Source organism: Bidens hawaiensis, unplaced genomic scaffold, assembly GCF_021521415.1.
Source record: "Bidens hawaiensis isolate Kalapana, Puna unplaced genomic scaffold, B.hawaiensis_p1.1 tig00022513_1, whole genome shotgun sequence".
NCBI lineage: Eukaryota > Viridiplantae > Streptophyta > Magnoliopsida > Asterales > Asteraceae > Bidens > Bidens hawaiensis.
In genome coordinates this window covers 223,186-238,121 of record NW_027493506.1, presented here as the reverse complement: position 1 = coordinate 238,121, position 14,936 = coordinate 223,186, and the positions used below count along the sequence as shown (strand labels likewise).

General features: G+C 34.9%; 3 protein-coding genes, 1 non-coding gene and 1 pseudogene across 6 annotated transcripts; 2 read left to right on the top strand and 3 right to left on the bottom strand.

The window, feature by feature from the left end:
- Window positions 1–467: 467 nt before the first annotated feature.
- On the top strand, window positions 468–2,040 carry LOC143565730 (uncharacterized; annotated as a pseudogene). The gene is made up of 5 exons (XR_013141119.1): window positions 468–759; window positions 1,108–1,211; window positions 1,338–1,455; window positions 1,682–1,817; window positions 1,864–2,040. The product of XR_013141119.1 is annotated as an uncharacterized LOC143565730 (transcript).
- Window positions 2,041–2,312: 272 nt separating this feature from the next.
- Window positions 2,313–8,424, bottom strand: LOC143565716 (rhomboid-like protein 15). 2 transcript variants are annotated; one of them, XM_077052603.1, is made up of 13 exons: window positions 8,285–8,424; window positions 6,676–6,841; window positions 6,292–6,595; window positions 6,177–6,209; window positions 6,004–6,095; window positions 5,860–5,933; window positions 5,292–5,386; window positions 5,129–5,198; window positions 4,822–5,006; window positions 2,965–3,019; window positions 2,807–2,866; window positions 2,653–2,727; window positions 2,313–2,541 (listed from the first exon to the last, which is right to left on the bottom strand). In XM_077052603.1, the coding sequence occupies exons 1-13, from the start codon at window positions 8,306–8,308 to the stop codon at window positions 2,536–2,538; spliced, it is 1,239 nt and encodes a 412-aa protein (XP_076908718.1). In that variant the 5' UTR covers window positions 8,309–8,424; the 3' UTR covers window positions 2,313–2,535. The 2 variants fall into 2 exon arrangements, with proteins under 2 accessions (XP_076908718.1, XP_076908717.1); XM_077052602.1 differs by lacking the exon at window positions 2,313–2,541 and having other exon boundaries at window positions 2,641–2,727.
- Window positions 8,425–9,336: 912 nt separating this feature from the next.
- Window positions 9,337–11,917, top strand: LOC143565715 (uncharacterized). The gene is made up of 4 exons (XM_077052601.1): window positions 9,337–9,761; window positions 11,063–11,221; window positions 11,480–11,561; window positions 11,657–11,917. The coding sequence occupies exons 1-4, from the start codon at window positions 9,426–9,428 to the stop codon at window positions 11,809–11,811; spliced, it is 732 nt and encodes a 243-aa protein (XP_076908716.1). The 5' UTR covers window positions 9,337–9,425; the 3' UTR covers window positions 11,812–11,917.
- A 923-nt stretch (window positions 11,918–12,840) lies between these two features.
- On the bottom strand, window positions 12,841–13,152 carry LOC143565729 (molybdopterin synthase sulfur carrier subunit-like). The gene has a single exon (XM_077052611.1). It carries the CDS (start codon window positions 13,150–13,152, stop codon window positions 12,841–12,843), a length of 312 nt encoding a protein of 103 aa, XP_076908726.1.
- A 1,446-nt stretch (window positions 13,153–14,598) lies between these two features.
- Window positions 14,599–14,670, bottom strand: TRNAE-UUC (transfer RNA glutamic acid (anticodon UUC)). Its single transcript has one exon. It is a non-coding gene; the product is annotated as a tRNA-Glu (tRNA).
- Window positions 14,671–14,936: the final 266 nt, after the last annotated feature.

Genomic DNA, 14,936 nt, shown 5'->3' with positions numbered 1-14,936 from the left:
GAATGTTGTCTCACACAGAGTGAACATCATTCTCGATATGCTTGGTCCGTTGATGTTGAACTGAACTGGGTTTTCGATAAGGTAAACGACAGACACATTATGGCAATATATTAATGTGGCTTTACGTACCAGGACATGTAACTCATTACTCCTGTCATAATGGACTAACATTATTAAAGAAAGACATCGTTTTTTTTTATCATGAATTGAATATAATTCAATTCAATGAGTTTTTGTTATTTATTCACTCACATTAGGCAATGTTAACAAATCTTTAATTTATCAACGTTTATTTACTTTAACTCTCACATTATTTATTTATTATATATATAAATTTAATAATAGCAAAAAAGATATTAAAATGATGTGTAAACCAAATATTATGACATCAATAAGAGAGTAAGAGACCCACAATTCTCTATAAATACACATGGAATGATAGAAGTATAGACTCACTATCATTCTCCAACATTGAAACAAAGGTCACACATATGGAAACAACCAACGGAGTTGTGGAGACCACGGTGCAAGCGGTGGGAAGAGAGGTGAATATGGCGGATAATGGTGAGGAGACGGCGACAATGAAGATATGGATAGCTGTGGATGAGAGTGAAGGGAGTTTTTACGCCCTCGAGTGGGCCCCTCAACATCTTCTCCACCACTATAATGTCGTCGATAAGAAGTCCAATTTTAGTATCAAGGTGGTTCACGTCCAATCTCCCTTTCAACCGACTTACACTGCCCTTTCCACGGGTCCTGGTAAGTGGTGGAGATTGAAATCATACCAGTCATTGAACTAGCCATACTACTGGTTCACTAGTCGAATATTACAAAACTGGATGATGTCATAATTAATTATATAAAAATATTCATATTTTAAAGAATAAAAAGAATGCATATATTGTTTTTTATAAAGAAAAAGGAAAACAAGATAATGAATATATATTTTTTAGAGGGGATAACATATAATTATTAGCAATTTAGTAAGAAGTTAAAAGTTAAATCTTATAATTTATAAAATAAAGATATGTTTAAAGAATTTCTTTTAATACACAAAACATTCAACGTTATCTCATCAAAACCCGATCAATAACTTCTTATACACAGTTCTATTTGCGACATCTGGGACGAGAGAATCAGTGGTGAAAGCGGAGGAAGAAAGTGCTGCTAAAGTACTTGCTCGTGCTTCCGAATTATGCGACCAACATAAGGTTACCCATTTCTTTATATAACATTTTCTTAATCCTTTTATTTTCTAGTAGTCTCATGTTTTGAAATTATTTAACTTTTTGATAGAAAATACATATATAAAAAATATTGTTTGATAATTATGACAGATAAAAGCAGAGTACTTGGTTTTAAAGGGTAAGCCAAAGGAGATACTGGTTGAAGCTGTAGAGCAAATGAATATTGATCTTCTTGTTGTTGGCAGCAGAGGCCTAGCCAGATCAAGAGGTATGTTAAAACTATAATTATCAGTTTCTTATCTTACATATTATTCGAGAGAAAAAGAAAAACGATTCAAATGTTAATACTGTAAACAAAACTAAATCTAAGAACAAGCGATGAAAAATGTGTAAGCATGAAATTTATGTTTACCAAGTTATAAGATTTTAAGTTTTTAACTAACTATATCGTGCATATACACTTAGCATTATAAGTGGTAATCATGTATTCACAGGGCTGTACTTGGAAGCATTAGCGATTACTGTGCACATCATGCTAAATGTGCGGTTCTTATTGTTCGTCCACCAAAGATGACACAAAGCCGAACTATTTACACATTAATCATTCCCGGCGAGTCATATAAGTATGGGGTTGGTTGTGTTTTCATTATGTTGTAAACCACTTATATTGTGTTAGTGTCGTGGAAATAAACCGAGGTGTGGAGTTGATGTATGGTTCTTATTAGTTAGTATACGTCATTTACGGCTCGCCATATCATTTACATTTACATTGTCAAGTTTATGTTTAACTATTGTACACAAGTTTGAAGCTAAATCCATTGTTACAGGTTATGTTTCTATCTTTAATGGATAAAACTGGTACAAGGCCATAAAACCCTCCAAATTATCTTATTTAAAAACTGAAATTAATATTGAAACAATACAACTGTAATGATATTTGACACTAGCTACTACACGCACCAAAAGTTACTATTTTGATCGGTTACATACGATTAAACCATTTGAAATGTACCAAAAGCTACGTTTGGACCCGTTAATCAGCCAATTTCTACCTCTAGAATAACCAATTGTGGGCGAAAAGAGTGTTTCAACAAGCATTAATCATAATATCATATACAACTTTCAAGTACATGAAACTCCGATCATGAACACGATATGTTCCATTTTTTGATTGTTCAAGTGTTACTAACGTTTAAAATCGTATAAACAGAAACTAAGAAGATTTAAAAAAAAGACGGTAAAATTAGAAACATCACAGGACATAGATGCAGTACCCGCAAACATGGACCTACTTGAGCTGCATACACGTGTCGTATTAATGTACTCATCAACAACCAGCCTGTACAAGTCATCCCTGCACGATGACAACAAATATTAGCTCAGTAGAGATAAAACTTTCAACCACTTTACTAAAGATTAATTAGATGATTATTATAATGACAAACATTAATTATTAAAGCCACACCTGTTGCGTCATGAGTATTTCAACTGCTACATTCAAATCTCCATCTGCAGCTGCAATGGCGACTTCAACTTGTGTCTGAAACAACCCCAAAACAACATTCAAAAAACAGGAGGGTTGATAATATATTTTTTTTATTAGTGAATGACTGTTTTACCTTATCAAAACCCATTGCTAAAAGCTTTTGAATCTCCTCATCGGATGGAGGAGCACGTTGCTTCATAATTATTAAATAATATATTTAGTTACGTGAGGTAAAATACTAAATTACTAATACATAATCATAAGTCTGAGACCAAGGATAAGATGTATAACCTGACTGAGGGGGTTGCCCAAAGTTGCTGCTGATCTGGAATCTACCTCTGGCTGCCTAAATTATAAGCACACAATAAGTACGATTCAAATAACCTTTAAATTAATGACTCAAATAAGTAGTTTTTTGATGCAGTTTCAACCGTGATAAGATAGCGTTTCTTGGTACTTATATAAAGCCCATAAATATCAAAATGCATTTGTGGAAACAAATTGCCACATGGTGCCTAGTAAGTGACTTCGAGTTACAGATTTCAAAACTCAAAAGTAATCTCGCTTAATGCAACAGAAGTCTTAGCTTAGGTATTACAAATGTAGAATCACCCATAAATCCCAACTCTACTGAATTGTTCGACAAAACTAAACATAAATCATAATCATCAAATGTCCACTCCCAAGTCTTCTCTCTCTCTCTTTCTAATAGCCATCAAACTCCCTCAATTCGCCTTTCCCTTATCATAGCTACTCAAAAGGGTCAAGCACTCCTGAAATACATGCTAAAACAGGTCAGCTCAAGCTGATGAGTTCCAGCGTTTAGTATTTTAAACTGCTTTCTTGGTAAATATCATGCCATTTTAGAAAACTAAGTTAAAAGTACTAACACAAAGATTAATACACGTGCGAGGCTGCCCGAAGGTCCTCCTATCACACACTAGGCTTTCCCGAAGATCCTCCTATCACTTGTGAGGCTGCCCTAAGGTCCTCTACAAAGAAAAGGGGTTGAGTCGGTATCGATCAGTTACAGGAGGGGATAATGGAAAAAGTCGTTGAGTCGGTTAGGCTCGACCCTATCTCTTAATCTTGTTTCATTTGAACTTCAAGATTATCTCCAAACCTCAAGATTATCCCATAAACTCATTGTCTCATTCTAATAATATAGCAAATAATATATTTAACTAATTTCTTGTAAATAACCTAGCTAATTATCTAAAAAATTTCAAAACGCGTGTTACAGAAGCCGCTTAAATTATGCATTTCGGGGAACAAGTTGTAGAAATCAAAAGCAACTCTAAATTCATAGTGAATAATACAATCATGAGGTCACTTTTACCAAATGCTTGGTGTCCCATCTCGGAATAACTTTTTTCATGATTGGATCAATATTAAGGATCCTTTTGATGACTAAACCTTGTAAAGAAAGCGGAAATGAATATGATTAAAAGTAGCATCTAGCTATCACTATACGCATGCTGACAATGAGTAAGGTACCATTATAATCCTGATACCTAAGCAAAACAAGTAACAATTTCGGTTGTAGAATACATATTTATGAATCGTACCATCAAACATTCGTAACAAAAACACTAACAAAAAGTTAAAACTAGATTTTATTTAAGATAAATCTACTTCTAACTTTTTATCAATGATTCTTTAAGATGTTGACTATAGAATTCATAAGTAGGTATTTTACAACCAAAACTATTCTATGTTTTTCTCAGGTGTCAGGATTATAAAGATACCTTATGCATTGGCAGCAAGAGGATGGAGTAGCTTGATACTACTTTTGACCATATCCGTTTCCACTTTCTTTACTGGTTTACTCGTCAAAGGGATCATGGATATCGATCCAAACATGAAAGTTATCCCAACACAGGTTACCAAGCTTCTGGTAAACAATGACAACATGATGGTATAAACCACCACGAATTTAGCGTTATATCTCATTTTTACAGCTATCTAGAACCAAGTGGACAACTTGCACAACTAGTTTCCACTTTCCATATGTGTATTTTGATATTTATGGGGGTTCACATAAGTAGCAAGAAGAGCTTTGCTATCATGGTTGCTGCCATATCTGACACCTCTACTCACGAGTTAATTGCAATTACAAACTAACTAACTAACTTAGAATAGCAATACCTTCTATTGTTTCTCTGTTGTCCTGCACCTATTGCTTCCTGACTCGAAGGGTGAACTGGGCTAATGCCACTTTCCAAAAGTCTAGCCTGCAGGCTCGAGTCAGAACCATTGGTGGGGCCTGTTTCAGTTTGAGTCGCACCAAGCGTCCTTCCACGCCCCGGGAATCTGCTATTTTCTTCAGTTGACTGCATAAAGTTTTAAAAAATTACACAAGTTATGGTAGATACATAAGATTACGGTTCAATATAGTTTTCTTAAAACAGTTAATGGAAGTACATTGATTTTGAAATCGTAAGTAGTTTGATACCTGAGGAGACACCTCTCTACGTGGCATCCAAGAAGACAAGTTTGTCCACAAATTCCCAGCAAAAGTCTCACTGATGATATTATAATTATATATTTGAAAAAATATTACATATAATAGAAGAAATGGTGAATGTTGAGAAATAAGAGAGTAAGAGACAAACTACCTGGATGCTGTGTTACGAGTAGAATATGTAGGGATATAACCAGAAGGATCACCACCTGTGCACATTATATATTTTGGTCTGCGCACACAAGTTGACTGCAAAACAACACAAACTGGAATATTAACAGAAACAGTTGATATATTTTGGTCTACCTCTAGTCTTAACTAAATATAATAGATAATTGTGTACGTTATCATCATTTGGCAATTTTTTTGATAAGGTCAACTGAATGTGAAGAGCTCACACTGTTATTGCTAATGTTGACTGAATGTCAGTGGATGACACAAGTTCGAAGATTCCTTAAATTAATGTCTATGATTGTTGTTATTCTGGATAACTCTTTCGCAAAAGATTTCTTGATATACTTCATTTGGATAACGATAAACACAAAGATAGAACAAGAAGTATTAAGCAGTTCTAAATGTTACAAACCGTACATTTAATTGCAAATTTATTTCTAACAACCATTGTTACTTTATATATCATCCACTTTTGTGATCTTGCTTGTGTATACGCTTGAAGATATTACTAAACAGGAAGCACAAACAAAACTCAAAATGATACTTACAAGCCAAGAAGCTGATTCTATGCCCGAAAAGAAAGAGCTACCCGGAATAATAAAGTTGAATAAACCATAAGTATCTGAAATGAGAAAAAAACGTGTTACAAAAACAAAACATATATGGAATAACACAGGTGGAAAAAAACCTACATGCAAATCCAGATAAAATCCCACATAAATGTCCAAGTAATGAGATGTTTGTCATAAGAAGCTGAAACAACACCAACAGCATCCATGGATACCTGAAGCGCATTTAATCATGTTACCCATGTACTCGATTTTTGTAAAACAAAACGTGAAAAAATATGAAATCAAGTACTTACAACTTAGCAGGAACATTAAAGAGTCCAAACACGCTGCAAAGGAGAACAAATAGATCAGTATCAAACACTCAAACTACCAAATTACTAACTTAGTGCCAATATTTAATGAACATACTTTCTAGATTGGACTCCACTTAAGCTTGTTTCTATAACAATCATGGAAAATAAAACACCAGAGAAGCCAATCGCACACTCATCCATGAATTGATCATATGAGTAAACCGGGTTGTAGGCAGCTATTAATGTGATTAAAAGGTGAAATATAGCACTGGTTGTAGCCAACAGAACGATCATATATAACAGTCGGATTGAACCCATAATTCTTTCCAACTCTGAGCCTAAAGGAACTAGCGCCAACATATTAAAAACAAGATGGAGTATCGAACCATGAAATAATATAGATGTGAAAACCCTATAAACTGCAAAAGAAAAGGGAATGCATACATTACAATACTTAAATTAAGCCTTGCAATTATAAAATCAATACAAAGTTACAAACCTTGAAATTTTGAAATAACAGCAGAGGGCAAGAAGCATACTTCTAGAAACGAGTCGTATCCTGACAAAAGACAGACCAGGTATATAACAGAGCAAACTGCAACCACCACAGATGTAAGAAATGGTATGCCTTCCCACCATTGCTTGAATCTTGTAGGTAAACCTGCCTGTTGAGTAGAGGGATGCTCATTTTTCAAATGGACTCGAAAATCAATTCGAATTCAAATTCCTGATTAGAATTCGGTTTTTGAATATTCGAATTTACATTTTAAATTCAAATTATGCAATTTATTTCTAGTTTATATATACAGACATAGTTATATAAATAAATACACACATGTATATATAAGACTTTATAGTCTGACATTTAATATTCAATCCACTGATCAACCCAAGAAACAATCAAACAATTACTCTATACCAATAATTGCGTAGAACTCTAAATCCATAATCTAGTAATCGGCTTTAGGTTTCTGTAGTTGATTTCTAGTTCATTTAGTTTGTTACTTCATTTAATGGTTTGTTATTACACTTTGATTTCTAGAGCAATTTGTCAACAAGGGGTGTTCTGTGTTCAAATCAGACTCAAAAAAGTCGAAATTCAATACATTTCGGTTCTATTCGAGATTCGAGTTTAGTAATCAAATTCAAATTCAGCTTCAAAATTTAAAAATTTCTAATAGCAATTCGATTAATTCAAGTATTCGGAATTTGATTGGTTATCTAAAATGGAATCAATTATTCTGATCTATTAACAATTAGTCATTTCCCCTCTAGCTAGGGTTTGGATCTAAGCTTTACAATAATCAAGTATTTAACACAATATCATAAGAACAAAATCAGATATCACACAATCAGAGATTAAGAGTTTTCTAGCTGATTTAATCAAACCTAAAGTCCTAAACTACAAGAGAGCACTCAATCATCCAATTTCCTTTCACCTTATCCCAGCATTCAAAACTTGACTTGTGACCACTTCAAAACCTACCGCATATCCCCAATTTTAGATTCTGAACAAATAAACAACAAATCTAACTAAAGTACTAATAATATTTCAATTATTGCTGAAAACAGTGCAAGACACGACCACGAAGATACTGGAACTGAAATCGAAGCTGCTTTGTACTAGTGTTGGGATCAGATTCCAAAAACTCGAATTTTGATTCACTTTGATTCGAGTTCAGTATTCGATTTGATTACATCCATCATCCTATTAACAATTATTCAGTTCCACTCTAGCTAGGGTTTGGATCAAAGCTTTACATTAATCAAGTAATCATCACAATATCATAACAACACAATCAAGCCGATTCGATTAAACCTAAACTGCAATACAGCACTCAATCATCCAATTTCATTCCACATTATCTTATCATTCAAAATTCGTCATCTAAACACTTCAAAACTCTACCTCATATCCCCAATTTGTAATTCAGAACAAACTAGCAACAAATTAACAAGGAATCTAACTCAACTACTAATAATATTCCATTAATTAATTAATGACTGAAGATAGTGGGAATGAAATTGAAGGTGTTTGTTATTAGTAGGTGAAAATTAACAAATTATGAAGCGCACGCAAGGTTTTTGATGAAATGAATGAATAATACCTCAGAGACAATGTTTGATCGCATCGTTTACTGCTTCGGGGATCAGTGTGTTCTGAACGTTAATAATAAGTCTACTCTTTAGTTAGTTTACTTGTAAAAGAAAATGGAAACTCATCGACGGTTCTCGAGTTTTGATCCCGGTGGGATTGTGTAAATGGGCCTTTGCGGGAAAAAGGTTTTGGGCTTATCTATAAATTGGTGCACCAAACGGTTCGGGTTATAAATTGAATCAGTTTACTCAAATTTGCAGTTCAGGTCATAAGCCGGTTTTGGTTCAAAATATTCGAACTCATACAAATCGATTTAGGTCCGATTAACCAGTTTGGTCTGTTTGAAACTGGTTTTTGTGTTAATCGGTCAGGTTATATTTGGTAGTCGAAAAACCCAAAATCAAAGTTGAACTTGTATGCAACAGTAGAAGAAGAAATTAAAACCCGGATCATTATCTTAAGCGTGCAAATGTGCAATTACTATTATGGATAAGCATATTTGTGGGTTACACACAATGATTTATCATATTAGACAAAGAATTTTTTTGACGGAATTTGATTTTGAAGAATTTGTGAATCGATAAAAAATCAAAAGAACTCGTAATTCATATGTGTGTGTCAGTACACGATTGAGAGAGAGACTGAACATAAAGAGTAAAAAAACCGTCGGCTTATGTTATTATTACTTCAACCGAAGGCCTAATCCAATTAAGCCCAATTAACACAATACTTAAGCCTAAGTAAATTATTATTCAAACCCAAACATAAATCCAATAATAAGCCCCAAATAATATTAGTGTTAATTAAGCTTTCACTCTCTGGTTACCTAACTCTTTTAATCTCTAATGTTCTTTCTTCGATTGACAAGTTGATCCAATACACTAAAATATATGTCGATAACACGAAAATTACAAACAATTATAAACCAGTTTGGGTCACAAAAGGGGGAACCGATATCTAAACTGTCTTGTAGGGTCGGGTTGAATTGAGTTTGGGTCAAATCGGTTACCAACACGTGACTTGAACAGTTGAACACACGCCACTGTTAAATCCCAATTGTAATCAGTAGGCTGTATTGTTAAACCGCCTCAGGATACTAGTAGACTACTGTGTTGACTTGACTCAGTTAACCGACTCGCAAACCCTAGCAAATGGAAGCTGAAGACATCAGAGATCATAACGACGGCGCCGGTGCCGGAGCTGGTTCCGACGACGACACTCCGACGCTGAGTGCACACGCTCTAGAAGCTCTAAGAGAGGTTCTATCGGAACAAAACCGCTTACTTGCCGCAGACAATGGCGGAGCTACGGCGGCGGACGGAAAAGAGGTGCCGTTAGTGACGGAGGACTGGAGACTAAGCCAGTTCTGGTACGACCGTGAGACGGCGGAAACGGTTGCGAGAGAAGTGCATGTATTGTGTACGTCAATGGATGCTACGCCGTCAATTGCGTGTATTGCTTGTCCTACACTGTATGTTTATCTCAAGGTAGTTAAAAGTTTACATTTTATTACTCATTGTGTGTTAATAATAATATTTGTGTAACTGTGCAATTGCATATTTGAGTATCTAGTATTCGGCTTCCAATATGTTTGATCAAGAACATGACATATAATTATATGAGAATATCCATGTTCCACATTGGTGATTGTAAAAATTTTGCTTTCGGATTACCATATTTAGAGCTGTAAACGAACCGTACCAAACCAGTGTTGTAGAACTTGCTAATGCTAGTCAGCTGGTGGGGGTACCGACTAGCTATTAATCTGACACACAATTTTTATGTAAGTTTCAGTTTATATATAAATTTTGACCTAGGCAAGTTTTAACCCTTCCTCAATCCACTCAGGACCGAAATCACGTGAAACTGCCGGAAATTAGCTCCAGAATTAGGAACGAGATAAGAGCAATTAGCGATTTGTTAGACTGATTACTAAAATATAAATGAGTGCGTCAGTACATCACAGATTAGTGACTAGCTGTTAATTAAAAGCGATTTTTTGAACACTGACAAGTCATGTTTGTTTGCGAACATCTAACTGAATGGAATTTCTTGTTCGTGTTCGTTCATTAAGGAACTGGAATTGTTTGTGAACGGTTCACGAACACCAATAACACAAAACAATATTTTAATTGATTTGGCTAACCAAATGGTCAGTGTTAACGGTTTGGTCTGGCTACTAAGTTTTTGTTCTTGGTTTTTAAACATTAATATTCATGAATTAATTTACATATAAATTCATCAACAATACTGATATATATATTTGTTTTATAGTTAATAATTTTGCTTTAATCTATATGATAAGATTAGAAAACTCATTGAAAAGTATAAGAAACCTTTAATAAACAAACAACTGAACAAGCTTAACGAACATAAATGGACGTAAACGGATACGTTTTTCAACGTTCACCAACACAATTGAACGAACTTGGCCTCTGTTCGTGTTCATTTATTTAGTTAAATCTAATGAAATTTCTTGTTTTTGTTCGTTCATTACTTCATTTATTAAATGATTTACATAAACCAACTTCCCACCGGACAGTCGCCGAACGGTTGGTTCATTTACAGCATTAACCTTATTCATCATCATGTATGTAATAAAATAGCTCTAGGAATAATGCAATATACATGATCTGTTGAGTTTGAAATGCGGATGAATTTTTGTAGTGTAAGTTTTAGACGATTAAAGATTTGAAGTACAGTGATATGGTTCATATTAATGGCAGGACTTAATGTTTGTATCAGGGCAGAATATAGAAGAACATTAATATTTTATTCTTGTTTTCAGAAACTGCACCCTGATTTGGCTGTGCAACTTCTGGAATATGACAAGCGGTTCGAGCAATACGGAAGTGAATTCACTTACTATGACTACAACGAACCATTAGAGCTCCCGTCATCAATGAAGCATTCATTCAGTATTATTGTTGCTGACCCTCCTTACCTGGTACTATTACTTGCATCTCCTTAATTTGTAAACTCATTTCAGAACTGCAATTATGAGAACGTTTTCTCACTTAGAAAACTGAATTCTTCAACTTGCAAACTTGTTTTTTGCAATTTCCGTTTCAAAAAGGGCTAGCGGCGCAGCTTGTTGCCTATTTGTCTTCCATTTCGTTGTAAACACTACTCTTAAATGAATGCTTGTTTGTTGTTATTAAAAAAGGAATAGTGTTCATGTTGTGCCGGTGTCTATGATGTGCAGAGCCAGGAGTGTTTGGAAAAAGTATCTGAAACGGTTGGTTATCTTAAGAAACCCGGAGAATCATACTTACTTTTGCTCACAGGTTAGATTATTCTCATTCTTTCATTTTGATAACGGGATCTGTTTCTTGTTTACCGTTGTATGTTGTGTACATTAATTTGTGGTTTATTTATATAGGTGTGGTGCAGCATGATAGAGCCGCCCAACTACTAGGTCTACGCCCATGTGGGTTCCGCCCACAGCACTCCAGCAAGCTTGGAAACGAATTCCGCCTCTTCACAAACTATGATCCCGCGTTGAGATTAGGAGGTTGGGAGCAACAAGAGTCGTAGAGTTTTAATTTTGTTCAAATTCTGAACTCTGTTTTGTTAAGTGGTTTTGTAACTTTATCTGCAGCAAGCAATATAGATAGTTGTTACTTTTTGAGTGTATGTTCAGATAATTATTCTGGCATATTCATATGTTTACATTTATTTTTGTATGTTTATTACAAGATATTAGTAAGTTCATAAAACCATCCATTTTAGATTATCAGAATCAAAATAACTACACAGATCATTTTTAGATGCGTGGCATGTAGGTGATAAATATATTTGGGTTCGCTTTTAATATTGATTCAATGGCATAGAACTAATGTAATGTTTATTATATATCAAATTTCAGCTTTTATTATCGATTCAATGGCATAGAACTAGTGTACTGTTTATCATATATCAAATTTCAGCGTAGAACTATGAGAGCCAATTATTTAATGTTTAATATAGATTTAATTTGTAGTGTAGAACAACGAGAGCCAACTATGAACTATGTAATGTAGGAAAGAAACACGGTTACATAATTATCTTATGTGAATGGTGCGCGTGATCATTGGGTGTACCCCACTGGTTGTTCCCACGGTCAACATGGAGGTAAATCATGTCCCCTAGTAATGGGGTGGTGCCGGGGTTTGATCCTCTGAGTCAGACCTTCACAACAGATTCCCTAATCCTTATATATTTCACTTTAGGTGTTTGTACTTGACATTGGTTCCTTAATGAAAGACTTGTATGCGGTTACACAATCGCCTTATGTATTTCACTTAGAGCAATGAGCACTAAGTGTTACCAGTTCAAAATTTTGTACTTCTAACTGTTTTGTACTTTCAAACCAGTTCCTCACCACACAACGCATATGGATAGCCTTATGTCATTTCAAGTGTTATTTCACAGTTTTGTACTTACAAACTGGTTCCTTATCACATGACACATATATGGATAGCCTTATGTATTTCACTTAAAGCAATAGTACAAGTGTTGCCAATTCCACAGTTTTGTACTTCAAATCGGTTCTTATTAAACGACACATATATAATACACAGATTTCTAGCCACCACTTATAGGAGGTATGATTGCCAACTCATCTCGATTCTTAACAAGTGTCGATTCAGGTGTGTATTCCTCGTTCAAAGCCAGAACCATGCATCCACGAAGCTCGTTCAAGCCCGGATATTTTGCAACAAGTTTATCTAAGCAATCACCAGCAGTTGTACCAGATGACACTTCCAACTTCATATCGGTCAACCCGGTTAGATCTCTAGCTCGAGCGAAGAACAGTACCTTAACCTCAAGACACTCATTCTTGTTGTTAGTTTGTGATACGTCCGCTGTAACCTCGTCTGTAGATGATGAATCCATGACACTAGGCCTGCATGAATGTTAAATGGATACATTGAATTATTCAAATAAAACCAAGAATGTGTGAACAAGGTGTTAACGAGCCAAGCCATTTGAGATCCTAACTCGTTTAATTTATGAGAGCTCATTCTTGATTTCACCGTGTTTTTAAGTCCGAGCACGTTTATTATTTATGGAATATAAAATATATAAATATAGCTATTTAAACTTTTTCATATAAAACAAATACATATTAGTTTCTCAATACAATTCGTAATTTTATAGATAATACTTTAATACAAATATATAAAACAAAATACGGTATTATTATTAAACAATAAGTTTGTGGGCCTTTCAAACTCAGTATGCGAAAGTTTATTTTTGGCTCGATTATTAGATAAGCTCCAATTTAGACTTTTAACAAAAGCCGATATCAAGTGGGGTGCCAACGAGCCAAGCCAGCTCACAACCTACTCGAGAAACAGATCGATAAAAAGCCTGAAATAACTCGAGTTTTTCCAAGATTGAGCCTCAAACAAAGCTCATTCAGTTATCGAGCCATGTATGGGAAGCTTGTTTAGGTTGTCAACCCTTGTGTTTATTTCAGTTTACCTCTTTTGGACTACTATGTATTGCTTGCACCCTGCACAGCTGAGCTCGAGTCGTGGTTTGGCTCGTTTAAGGTAATACTCAAGCTCGAGCCGTGCTTAGGCTTTCATAAATTAATTAATAAATTATAAACGATTTGAGCCTTAGCTTCAAAAAACGAGTAGCGAGCCGATCTCAAGCTTTAGAAAAAGAGCTCATAACAAGCTGAGCTCAAGCTTTCATAAGTCAAAACTAGCTGTGCTCGGGCTCGGCTCGGCTATTTTACACCCCTAGGAGTTTCCAAACATCCCCAAAAGGTGACAACCAAATCCAAATGTTCTTCCTAAGTTCTAAAAGTCTTGATGATGAATCTTGATTTTACTTGAATTTGGATTTTCAAGCAAATACCTTTCTGAAATCCAGAATTGACCCATAAACATTTTTAGTTTTCAAACCCTAAAATGTTGAAATAGAGTTCAATTATTACTCAAATTCCCAAAGCAAGTTTTGTTATAATAGCAACAATAACCAGTTAACCTAATTTAAATCCTAAACTTAAAAACATCAACCTATTTTGAGGATGCTTTGAGTAAATAAATACAACTTCAGAATAAAAGAAACATAAAAAGACTGAAAGCAACAAAAGATTTACCTGTTATGTGGAAACCGAATTAAGCAGCAAGATTATTAATTAATCCAATACCAAAAAAGTTAAGATTTTGAAAGTGTTGTAATGAAGATTGATGAGCTTCATCAACACAGCTGTTTGACCTCAAAAGGGGTATGTATGTATATGTATATCTTCAAGTGAGAGAGTGTGTTTGGACCCGAATGGGTTGACCCCGAAGGATGTTATAAATAAATAAAAAAACAAATAGGTTCCATTGCCGGGAATCGAACCCGGGTCTCCTGGGTGAAAGCCAGATATCCTAACCGCTGGACGACAATGGAATTGTTGAAACGCATTCTTTCTTTGTAGCTAAGTTCATATACAATGAAACGGACACAGTCAGCCGCGCCACAGAATGAGGGGTTCTTCGGCATAAGAATCGTTACAAGTACGAGAGTATAATTGTTAGTCATAATGAGAGCGTTTACATTGATAATTATAATAGAGAGATTAGGGTTGATGTCACTGTTCACGTCATTGGTCCCGCATAAGTGAACGATCTAACATGTGATAGTGGTGTCTCCCTTTCTATAGGCCTAGGGAGAAC

What these genes read in the sequence shown, in the direction of transcription:
- LOC143565716 (XM_077052602.1), bottom strand. Translation starts at nt 8,308, where the DNA reads ATGCGATCAAACATTGTCTCTGAG. An exon ending in CAACAGAGAAACAATAGAAG is followed by an intron (nt 3,020 to 4,821) that starts GTATTGCTATTC and finishes CTTATAATTTAG; the next exon opens with GCAGCCAGAGGTAGATTCCA. An exon ending in TAGCAATGGGTTTTGATAAG is followed by an intron (nt 2,728 to 2,806) that starts GTAAAACAGTCA and finishes GGGTTGTTTCAG; the next exon opens with ACACAAGTTGAAGTCGCCAT.
- LOC143565729 (XM_077052611.1), bottom strand. Translation starts at nt 13,152, where the DNA reads ATGGATTCATCATCTACAGACGAGGTTACAGCGGACGTATCACAAACT.
- LOC143565715 (XM_077052601.1), top strand. Translation starts at nt 9,426, where the DNA reads ATGGAAGCTGAAGACATCAGAGATCATAACGACGGCGCCGGTGCCGGA. An exon ending in CACTGTATGTTTATCTCAAG is followed by an intron (nt 9,762 to 11,062) that starts GTAGTTAAAAGT and finishes TCTTGTTTTCAG; the next exon opens with AAACTGCACCCTGATTTGGC. An exon ending in ATACTTACTTTTGCTCACAG is followed by an intron (nt 11,562 to 11,656) that starts GTTAGATTATTC and finishes TTATTTATATAG; the next exon opens with GTGTGGTGCAGCATGATAGA.